We start from the raw sequence: 12,228 nt of genomic DNA, 5'->3' as shown, positions 1-12,228 counted from the left end.
TAGATTAAAATAGAAAATGAATAAGCAAGACCTTTGGCATCATTCTAAAAGCATTTAATTTAAACAGAATATAAACATAGGGCAGAGTAGTTATGAGAAATAGATAAAGTCTCTTACAGCTGTTTCTAGAATGGCTTAATAAAGTCATGGGTAAAAGATGAAGTTCCGTAGTAGTTCCATGGGTTAAGATTCGAGGATAATCCATGGCAAAAGATAATAAATGTTACTGGTTCCATTTTTGAATGGAACCTACGACTTTATTAGTTCTTTGATCATGGAACTACCAAACACATATACCTTTCATTCTGGTCTTTCCTTCATTTCTCAGCAAACTGGTAACTAATAATATCCTTGATTAAGGTATTCTTCATTTCTATATTTTCTTACTTCTCTCTCTCTCTCTCTCTCTCTCACTTCTTTACTCAATAACATGATCTATATGCTCGGCTATTCTAGAAACAGCTGTAAGAGATTTTACCTATTTATCGTAACTACTCTCCACTATGCTTATATTCTATATTTAAATTAAATGTTCAGGAGTGATGCTAAATGTTTTGCTTATTTATTTTCTATTTTAATCTAGATGCACACACACACACACACACACACTCTCTCTCATTCTACTGAATTCACTCAACAAAGCTTTAGACAGTCTGAGTCGATAGAAGATTCTTGCCCAATGGGACTGAATTTAACAGCATGTGGTTAGGAGTGAATTTCTTAATCCCACAGCTATGACCATCCATCTTTTTATTTTTGTTCGCAGAGTGTGGAGGAAGGGGCAGAGCTGATGACCCTTGCACACCTTCTAAAACCAGTGAGATTGATGTTGTTAATACTCTGTTTAAACTATTGCAGGTGAATACTTGTAGAGAGATGAGCTGGAAGGAGATTCCAGAGGGACGATGGTCTGGGGGAGAAGGACTGAGAATAGGGATTAGTGCAGGTAATAAGGTGGGGGAGTTGAATGCACCAAGGGAGATGGGTGTGGATGAAAAGTGCTTGAGTGATGGAAATACAAAAAGCAGCCAGTTCTGAGCAGCACAAATATTTTAAGAGAGAGAGAGAGAGAGAGAGAGAGAGAGAGAGAGAGAGAGAGAGAGAGAGAGAGAGAGAGAGAGAGAGAGAGAGAGAGAGATAGAGAGAGAGAGAGAGTTGGGAGGGGGCATATGTCTATTTGCCAGAGGCAGGACCATGTCCCTTGTATGGGACCAGTACTCCATTGTGTACCTTAGTTGATTCTTATAGAGTATCAATGATTATTGGGGACTGAAATATCTGGTCCTGATGAGAATGGGTAATGTTTGGGATGTGGTTTTAGCTATGTTAAGGATGTGTTTTCACCATGAGAGATCCTAAGAAATAACAAAGCCCAGCATTTGGAGCAGTTGTGAAGTCTCTAGTTAAGTGCCACTCTTGTTTTGGGGATGGGGTGCACTGGTGTTTTCTTGATATGAGTTGAAAAGTTCACATGAAACATATAATTAAAAGTGAAATTACTTCTAACATAGAATGTAAGTTTAACCATTTTGTGACCATATTCCTAACAAGAATATTCTGTTAAACTTTAAAATAATCAAGAATTACAAGAATTTAGGGAAACAACTAGAAGACAAATATTTACTTAATGAAATCTAGTGTCTTTGATGTAAGAATAAAATTTTAGTTTCAATGAATAATCTGAAAATTCTAACAGAGGTAGGTTAGTCTTGAAGCATTAAAAATATGGCTTACAATTTTGCCATTCATTTGTTTCATTTTATTCTTGTAAGTTGGATGGAAACCATCAGGACATTCAGAACTTTCCTTTGAAAAACATAAAACTCTGCCATCACTCTGCTGGAGTCCAATTTTGCAGCTATTACAACCACCAATTTTTAGTTCAGAACTTGGGCCAGAACATCTTGAAAAGAAGATAGAAAATAATTATATTTAAACATTTGAAAATTACAAGAAGTATTACTAAATATTGGTTTCAAATTCTGGCACAAGGCCAACAATTTCAGAGGAGGGGCTAAGTTGATTATATAAACCTCAGTGCTCAACTGGTACTTATTTTATTGACCTTAAAAGGATGAAAGGCAAATCTAACCTGGAGGAATTTGAACTTAGAATGTACAGACAGATGAAATGCTGCTAAGCATTTTGCCTTGTGTGCTAACAATTCTGCTGACTTGACATCTGAGAAGTATTACTAAATAAATTAGACATTTTTTCAGTGTGAGTGTTGCATGATATATCACTGATTCTGCTGACAGCTTATCATTTTTGTCATATTGTCATCATCACTCAACACCACTTAGCTTTCCCATGCTTGCATGCCACAGACAGAATTCATCAAGGCAGATATTCTATGGCTGGATACCCTTCCTGTTGCCAACCCTCAGTTGTTTCCAAGCAAGGTAATATTTCCCCATGGTCAAACTTGGTTTCATGGCAGTTTAAGAATAAATAACATTGCTTGTATGATGGTGACACTGGTTTACAACTGTCATGCAATGTCAAGATGAGGAGGTTGCATACACACACACACGCACACACGCACACACACACACACACACACACAAAAGGCTTCTTGCAGTTTTCGTCTACCACATCAACTCAGAAGGCTTCAGTTGGCTTAGGGTTATATTAGAAGACATGCCCAAGTGGCACACAACAGGGCTGAATACAAAAAACACTTGGTTGGGAGGCAAACATATTAACCACACAACCAGGCCTGTTCCTACACAATGTATATATATTTTATATGAGTAGGTGTAACTGTGTGTATAACTGGTTTCAAATTTTGGAACAAGGTCAAATGTTTCAGGGAAGTGGGTACGCTGATTACATTCACCTCAGTGCTCAACTGATATTTATTTTATTGACCCTGAAAAGATAAAAGGCAAAATCAACTTTGGCAGAATTTGAACTCAGAACATAAAGACAGATGAAATGCTGCAAAGTACTTCGTCCGGTATTCTAATGATTCTGCCAGCTTGCCACCTTAAGTGCATGTATGATTAACAAATAATTATTTATGAACATTCCGGAATGATTTTTTTTTTTTTTTAATGAGGAAGCAGACATACCCGTCATCACAGTTGATATGACATACTTGACAAATCTTTTTTTGGTTTGGAAACATGTTTGGTGGACAGTGACTCATACAGTTAGGACCATGTTGTACTTTTAAACAGCTGTCACATTCATGTTCTCCCTGAAATAAAAAAAAACAAAAACTAAAGCATTAGATAGTAATATTAATGTGTTGAAGTAAGTAGATTATAATGAAAAATAGCATTAATAACAATGATATTTGAAAGTATGTGGCCTAGTGTGTTAGGTGGTTACACACATGATCAATGAGTCAGAAGTTTAATTCTTGGACTAAGTGATGCATTGTGTCCTTGAGCAAGGCATTTTGTTTCACATTGTTTCAATATACCAAGGTAAAGGTGAGTACTAGTGGCATCTGGGGTTTAATCCTATGATGGACTTATGTTGTATTCGCTGGTGAAAACCATCATCAGCTTCCAGGCTTGAGAGTTCAAATACACTCTGGCCTCATGCATCTGAAAGTTTCAGGCAAACAAAATTAATAAATAAATATGTTGGCTTTGGCTGGTTTCTACAGAATCACAACCACCAGCATCTGTTGCCAATATCAAAGATCAAAGGATGGAGGTGAACATTAGTCAATTAAAGGCAAAAGTGTGAAACTGAATATAAAAAAAAAACAGAAAAACAAAAAACCCCCAGTATTTGGAGCAAGTGTGAGGGCTCTAGTTGTGTTCCACTCCTGTTTATGGTGATATGAGTAGAAAAGTTCTCATGAAGCAGCTAATGGAAAGTAAAATTATATTCATAGATTTTATCTAAGAAAGGGCAAAGAATAAAGTGATGTGTAGAATCTATTTTGCAAACAAAAATGTTTGTATATACTCCCCCCACCTAAGAGCAGTTACTGAGAGCTGTAACTGGTGTATGGCAGGAGGTATTCTCCTCTAACTATAGATATGAAAGCATGAGCCAGTTATGAAGTGAAAGGAGAGGCGGAGTCAGTAGATTACACAACTACTTACTTGTTGATACCACAGTACTCAGGTAAGAAAAACAGAAACGTCACTCTCAAAGATGTTAGTGTTGAAGTGAAATCCTCAGCTCATTGTGAACTTTGCAGGGGATGAGTGCAGAGGTGGTGCACATCATGTGATCAGAAGGTGCCTGAATGGATTTATAGGAACTGATGGCCTCAAGACCACAAGGTTATCTTGCAGTTATACTCCATTGTGGGAGAAGAGGGACAAGAGGTCAGTCTGATTCATGTTGCAAGGCAGAAGACCCTGGTGCTACATATGTTGCAATAAAGGCCACATGAAAGCCTACTGACAGAAAAGAAGTTGGCGGAAAGGGTGGTAGCAACAGACATCCACCAGCAGTTTTCTGAGGTGAAAGTTAAAGGAAGTTCACGGCCTTTGCAGTAATTACTGCTTCAACAGCATCACCAGTTGTAGAACTGAGGATAGCTAGAACAACAACTGTGACATGAAATAGCCACTGTTGGAGAAAAGGGAGAAGGGGGAACCCATATGTCTTGACCTTGAAGGCCCTTTTGACTTTTGCTTTTATTTTTGATTTGCCTATATATATATATATATATATATATACACACACACCCCACACATATATGAATGCCCCCCCCCCCCACACACATGAACACCATATCAACAAGTATAAATATACTTACAGGTCCAGTGCAATTGTTGGCACATTGTGGATGACATTTCTTGCATATTTTATTGCCAGCATCATAATGTAATGGCACACTGGAACAAGAAGCAATACAAGGAGCTGCTTTATGAATATGGTAATTGGCACATTCTAAGCATCGTTCAGGACCAGCACCCCAACATCCATTCTTGCATTGAGGATCACATGTCTTGTTTTCTGAAGAAGAAAATTACAGGGTTTATTTTTTTTTAATGAAATTTTCTCTTTAAGTTATTTACTGAAAAAATAAAACAAGATAATGAGAAAAAACACTACAGTAACAATAATAACACTGCTAACAACAGTAAGAAAGTAAACAACAACAACAACTCAAATAACAACGAAAATTAAAATAACTAGGTCTTTGTCTGGTGCTATGCTGCTGGTAAAAATATTTGTTAATCAAGCATGTACCTTCCTTTAATAGTAGGCTGTTATATAGTGAAAGTCTTATTAGTTACAATGGTGACAACAACCTACCTGCCTGTCTGCATGTCTGTCTGTCTATCACACATGCACACACACAAACACACTCTCTCTCTCTCTCTCTTTCTCTCTCACTGTGTTTTTCTGTCAACAATAACAACCTGTTATTATAGTGAAAGCCTTTTTTTAAAAATCTGTGTTGCATTGTTTCTATATTGAAAGACATACAGAAACACACATACACACACAAACAAACAACCAAAAAATAACTATCTATATTATTATATAGTGAAAGTCTTTTATCATTTTTGAAGCCTGTGTTGCGTTATGTTGACAGACTTGCACATAAAATTCTTGTGTTTTTAACCAAAACATGTTAGTTACAATCAATGGTGACAACATTACCTGTCTATCTTTCACACACAGTCTTTCTATCTCACTGTATTCCTATTTTATCAACTTTTTTCTCTTCTCCTTCTTCCCTTCCTTCACATATAGCATGTGACAGACAGATAGATGGAGATTAGCTTCTTTTTTATAATACAAGATTGCAACAACAATAAGAAGCATACTACACAGTGAGGCAGAAAAACCTCCCATATTTTATGAAGCAATCAATGTGAAATGTGGAAGGTTTTTAAGCCACACTCTGTAATCACAGTGAATCAGTGAGAGAATGTATACTAAGTTGGTTGATTTTTCTCTGCAACTTTACAACATGCACTGAGCATGTCTCTAATTCATTCAACATATTGCAACATTTATATACAATATATTTATATACATACACACACACACACACACACATATACACATATGAGGTGGGAATGCTGATAAACACAATTAGGCTTGACTAAGCTCCATATAAATATATATGTATGTTTTTGTCGGAATATATCTAGACAGATGGACGGATGGATGGAGTGATAGATGTACAGCCTAATTGTGTTTAAGTGCAATATTACCTCCACATCAGTTTGTTTTGGTTTTCTCTTATAGCTGTTCTTGATGCCATGGGCCAGTTCTGGCTGAAGAATTTGGTACTACTTTGAAGGGTTTAGTCAAATAGTTTCACTCTAGTACTTACTTTTCAAGTCTGGTACTTATTCTATTAGACTCTTTGCTTAACTGCTATGTTATGGAGGTATAAATAAACCAACACTGGTTGTCAAGTAGCAGGGGATAAATTTAAACATGTACACACACAACAGGCTTCCATACAATTTCTGTAAACCAAATTCACTCATAAGGTATTGGTTGGCCCAAGGCTACAGTAAAAGACACTTGCTGTGCAGTAGGACTGAACCCGAAGCTATGTGATTGCTTAGTGAGCCTCTTAACCACACAGCCATATATATATATATATATATATATATATATATATATGTATATGTGAGTGTGTGTGTCTATGTATGAATAATATATATATAAAAGTATCTTGTGTGCATTCTGCCAGTCTGTTTTCATTCCAGTATACTTCACAACAAAATACAAAAAAAAAAAAAAAAAAACTTCAAAAAGAAAATGAAGAAAAACCCTGCTAGATAATATTTTCAAGATAATCTAATAGAATGGGAGATAAAATAATATATTTCTAGAGCAGAATGGAGTTTCTTTGTCATTTGTATTAGCTGTGTGTTAGTAAATAGATTGAAATGTAATCTTGGCTTGACAGAGCATAAAAGTTAAATACATCAGATGAAATAGATAAGGCAGATAACACACAGATAAGCAATAAAAGAAAGAAATCGAATATTAAGTTTTAAGATTATAAAATCTAGAACCTTCCTTCATTGTATTTTCTCCGTGTCAGCTGGTAATGGCTTGTGTATATTTGTGTGTGTATAGTTTTTTTATAATGTTTCTGGTTTATTTTGTTGCTATTTATGCGAATGTTTTTGTCTGCATGTATATATAAACCATAAAAAGTCACACTTTCTCTCACTTTTTATGTTTTATATACTCCTAATGGAATTTTTTAAAAGACTGGAGCTCCTGGATTTCAGCTGCCTGGGCACTCTGCATTATACTCTTTCTTCCTCATTGGATTACTAAATGGTCTGCTAGCTGGGTCTGCAAGAAGAGCTTTCCATGATAGCCACATGATACTATGAATCCATATATTACACTACAAATACACATGCACACACACTTGCAGGCATGGCTGTGTGGTTAAGAAGTTTACTTCCCAACCATGTGGTCACAAGTTCATTCCCACTGCACAACATCTTGTTGGGCAGGCAGTCCAACGACAGAAACAAATGAAAAGATAAAAGTAATTAACTTAGACATTTAAGTCACTAATTTAGTGCAAGGTACATTGTCACCTTCTTTTACCTGTAAATGTAAATATTTTATTGAAAAATCAATTTTTAATTTAATTTTATTTCCAAAGGCACAGGCTTAGCTGTGTAATTAAGAGACTCACTTTGCAACCATGTGGTTTCAGGTTCAATGCCATTGCTTGGAACCTTGGGCAAAGGCTGGCGACTTCTATAGCCTTGTGCTGACCATGCCTTGTGAATGAAATAGGTTGATAGAAACTATGTGAAAGCACATCATGTGTGTGTGTTTGTCCCCTCCATCTTATTTCTTTATTGCCCACAAGGGGCTAAACACAGAGGGGACAAACAAAGACAGACAAACGGATTAAGTCGATTACCTTGACCCCAGTGTTTCACTGGTACTTACTTCATCGACCCCGAAAGGATGAAAGGCAAAGTAAACCTCGGCGGAATTTGAACTCAGAACGTAAAGACAGACGAAATCCTGCTAAGCATTCCGCCCGGTGTGCTAACGTTTCTGCCAGCTCGCCGCCTTCCCCTCCATCTTACTGCTTGACAACTAGTGTTACTTTGTTTATGCTCCTATAATGTAGCAGTTTGGCAAATGAGACTGGTGGAATAAGTACCAGACTTCAAAAAAAAAAAAAAGTTGATTTGTTTGACAAAAACTTTTCAACCACGTTGATGCCTCAGCATGGCCACAGTCCAATGACTGAAACAAGTGAAAAACAAAAGATATTCCCTTTCATCCTTCTCCCTCTTATCTATATATCATACTTTCATCCTCTCTTTCCTTCTCTCACTCTCATCTGAGCTTCTTCAAAACTATAACCCCCACCCCTCACAATGTTTGACAAACAGTCACAGTTGTTATTAGACTATCAAATAAGAGTTACTGTAGCAGATTTTTTTTTTATGTTCATTTGTTTTTTTTTTCCTATTCAAAGTTAAAATAATGCTTAGAGTTGCATAATCTACAACCCGCCTCAATCCATCTCAAATTTCTTGGGACCCCCTCTCCCACATTATACTCCCCCATACCTCACTAAGTCTGATACACATATATATATGTATCTATATGTATTTGTATTGTATACCAGGTCACTCTTATCAGATGAAATGATACCTGGGGCATGTGTGTTTGGTTGTGTTTGCTGGAATAACTGAATCTACTAAAATCAATTCATCAAAGCCACTCCTCTTGCTTTTGGTATTTAACTCTAGATCAGCCCAGTCCCCAAGTAACAATAAAACACAATATCAAAGACAGTCCAACTGTGCCTATCACTCATTTTCCTTTTTTAGATTGCACACCTACAATCGCACCTTGTATGTCTTTTCATTATTTTCAGTGCAGTAGAGGAGTGTAAAGGATTTCATTGTCATCTCATTATTGCTTTCATTAACTGCTATAATATTTCTTTTTAGCAAAGTTAAACTGTTTTATTTTCTATTCAAATTAATCTTCCACTACAGTCACACCGACATTACAAGTAGTTAAAGTACATGGTTCTTTACAACATTGGCATAGGAATATAAAGTTATTTTACTAGTCACATTCATAACCTCTGCCTCAATATCTAATATTTTGACAAAAATATATGAGAAAATGATTAGTCTCTTCACAAATGACCTTCCCAGAAATAGTTGCTACATGCTATGTTGATATTTGAAAGCATATAGAATTAAGTAAAGTGAATCACAAGAATCGATAGACTTCCAATGCTCTATATTGTCTTGAATTAAGTTATAAATAAGTTTAATAATTAAATCAGAAAGAGTAATCATATGGTATAGTGGTTAAGAGTGCAGGCTACTAACCCCGAGATTCCGAGTTAGATTCCAGGCAGTGACCTGAATAATAATAATAATGATAATAATAATAAAACTGAAAAATGCCTTAGAAATGAGAACCCAGGTTTGAAATTTCCCCAGGACACCTGAAGAAGGCTGGAGGGTATATCAGCTGAAATGTTGTGTTAACAACAAACAAGATGAGGACAAATATCCATCAAATGTAAATAATTAATTATTGTTGTAATTATTTTATGTCTGTTTAAGGTGGTGAGCTGGTGGAATCATTAGCACACCGAGGAAAATGCTGAGTGGCATTTTGTTCATCCTTATGTTCTGAGTTCAAATTCTGCTGAGGTTGATTTTGTCTTTCATTCTTTCAGGGTCGATAAATGAAGTACCAGTGAAACACTGGGGTTGAAGTAATTGACTAGTCCCCCACCCCCATCAAAATTTCAGGCCTTGTACCTTTAGTACAAAGAATTATTTTATATCTGCTTTCCATGTTGACATGGGTAGGATGGTTTGACCGGATTCAGCAGACTGGTGGACCATGTCTTCCTTTCATATCTATCAGCTTGAGTAGAAAGTAAGCAACATTTTGAAACATGAAGAATTTGTATCAGATTTTTGCAGAGTTTTGAATTTTATCTAAGCATTTTTTTTGATTTGTCTGATAATACATACATAGACTTGCCCAAATGCATCAATAAATTAACATTGATATTTTTTCACTGTTGTTACAGTCATCTGAAATGGAACTGTCAAAGTGCGATATTCAAGTAATTTTGATATTCAACTTCAAAAAAGTACGTAAAGCAGTTGAAACTGCTCATGATATCAACAAAACATTTGGTGAGAAAATGATCAGCGAGTGGTCAGCTTGAAAATGATTCAAACAACTTCGAGTAAAGATCTGAGCCTTGAAGATTGTGAGCATAGTGGACACCCATCTGTGGTCAATTAAAGAATGTCATTGAGAAAGATCCATGTAAAACCACTTGAGAACTGGCAAAAGAACTTCAAGTCAGCCAGAAAACTGCCTGCAACCATTTGCATGTGATCGGAAAATCAAAAAAAGCTTGACAAATGGGTACCACATGATTTGAATGAAAATCAGAAAATCTGCAGAGATGAAATTTGCTCACTGCTTCTCCCTAACCAGACCAATCCATTGTAACTTGTGATGAAAAGTGGATTCTATACAGTAATAAAAAGAATTCTTCACGGTGGTTGGACCAAAATGAAGCACTGAAAACCTTCCCTAAACCCAGGCTCTTCAAAAAGAAGGTTATGTTGACTGTCTGGTGGTGCACTGCTGGACTCATCCACTAAAACTTTTTAAAACCTGGAAAAACCATTACTGCAGAAACATATTGCCATGAGATTGCCAAAATGAATGAAAAACTGTTACTCCTCTGTCCCAGACTGGTCAACAGAAGAGGACCAACCATTCTTCATGACAATGCTCAACCACACATTTCACCAATGACACTCTAGAAGTTGAGGAACTTGGCTATGTAGTTTTTCCCCACCCACCATATTCCCCAGACCTTTCTCTTACTGATTACCACTTTTTCAAGTACCTTGATGCTTTCCTGTGAGAGAAGGAGTTAAAAAAATCAAACTGATGCTGAAAGTGCATTCAAAGAGTTCATTAGCTTCAGAAATCCAGATTTTTATGCTACCGGAATAAACAGACTTGTAACTTGTTGGCAAAAATGTGTTGATTGTAATGGTACTTTGATGAATAAAATTTCCACATTGTTGAAATATATTGTGATGAATTTTATGTTTCAAAATGTTGCTTACTTTTTACTCAGCCTGATAATTTTAGGTATGATTTCTACAGTTGGATGCCCTTCCTAACCCCAATCACTTCACTGAGTATGCTGTGTGCTTTTTACCTGGCACCAGCACTGGTGAAGTCACCAAGTAACTCACAAGACAAGACAAGACTCACTCAACCAAGTGGGAGGGAATAGCGTTGAGGGAGATGGTTTTATACTAGATGTTTTTTGAGAGTTGAAAATATGATGGCCTGGCTCTCAGTTGGTTACAATAGCATGAGTGCCAGTTGATCTGATCAGTAGAACAACCTGCTCATGGAAGTAATGTGCAAGTGGCTGAGCACTCCACAGATGCATAATATATATATATATATATATATATATATATATATATATATATATATATATATATATATATCGTTGCCAGTGCCCCTGGACTGGCTTGTGTGGGTGGCACATAAAAGACACCATTTCGAGCGTGGCCGTTGCCAGTATCGCCTGACTGGCCTTCGTGCAGGTGACACGTAAAAGCACCTACTACACTCTCTGAGTGGTTGGCGTTAGGAAGGGCATCCAGCTGTAGAAACTCTGCCAAATTTAGATTGGAGCCTGGTGTTGCCATCCAGTTTCACCAGTCCTCAGTCAAATCGTTCAACCCATGCTAGCATGGAAAGCGGATGTTAAACGATGATGATGATGATGATGATGATGATATATACATATACTTGAATTTATGTTGTTTTTATATTTCTACATCGATATGAACAAATCTGAACACCTAAGCATTAAAGTAGGTTAAAGTTAAGAGTACTGTCACCTACCGCAGTTGTTACCATTTTCAGAGACATACGGTTTCTGTCCGGGAGATGTAAATATTGAATTGAACTTTATGGTTTCAGCATAGCACAAGTTATCATTATGCTTGATTACCACATTGCCATTGCGGATATGTTTTAGTTTGGTCAACCCCAGAAATTCAAGTTGTGTCTTCAAAATAAAAAGGGATTTTCCTCTGAAAACAAAAAAAAAAAAAGAAATAATAATAATAATAATAATAATAATAATAATAATGATTAGAAGAGGAATATTCATGGGAGACACACTCTCTCCACTCACTTTCTGCTTGGCACTGACACTTTTATCTGACTTGCTAAACAGAAATGGATGTGGATACAACT

The 12,228-nt window shown here is 36.4% G+C and overlaps 1 protein-coding gene across 1 annotated transcript in view; it reads right to left on the bottom strand.

Annotated features, from left to right (window-relative positions):
* The window catches only part of LOC106882365 (epidermal growth factor receptor), a 42,204-nt gene extending 30,047 nt beyond the window's left edge, over positions 1 to 12,157 (bottom strand). Inside the window, exons 1-4 of the mRNA XM_089358748.1 lie at positions 11,872 to 12,157; positions 4,733 to 4,932; positions 3,075 to 3,202; positions 1,735 to 1,903 (exon numbers count right to left, since the gene is read on the bottom strand). Of these exons, the coding sequence (XP_089214874.1) occupies positions 1,735 to 1,903; positions 3,075 to 3,202; positions 4,733 to 4,932; positions 11,872 to 12,142 (768 nt within the window). The 5' untranslated portion in view covers positions 12,143 to 12,157. The remainder of the gene's footprint in view (positions 1 to 1,734; positions 1,904 to 3,074; positions 3,203 to 4,732; positions 4,933 to 11,871) is intronic.
* Positions 12,158 to 12,228: the final 71 nt, after the last annotated feature.

The sequence above is a fragment of the Octopus bimaculoides genome, chromosome 10 (genome assembly GCF_046866305.1).
Source record: "Octopus bimaculoides isolate indiv1 chromosome 10, ASM4686630v1, whole genome shotgun sequence".
NCBI lineage: Eukaryota > Metazoa > Mollusca > Cephalopoda > Octopoda > Octopodidae > Octopus > Octopus bimaculoides.
This window is presented reverse-complemented; position numbering and strand designations above follow the sequence as displayed.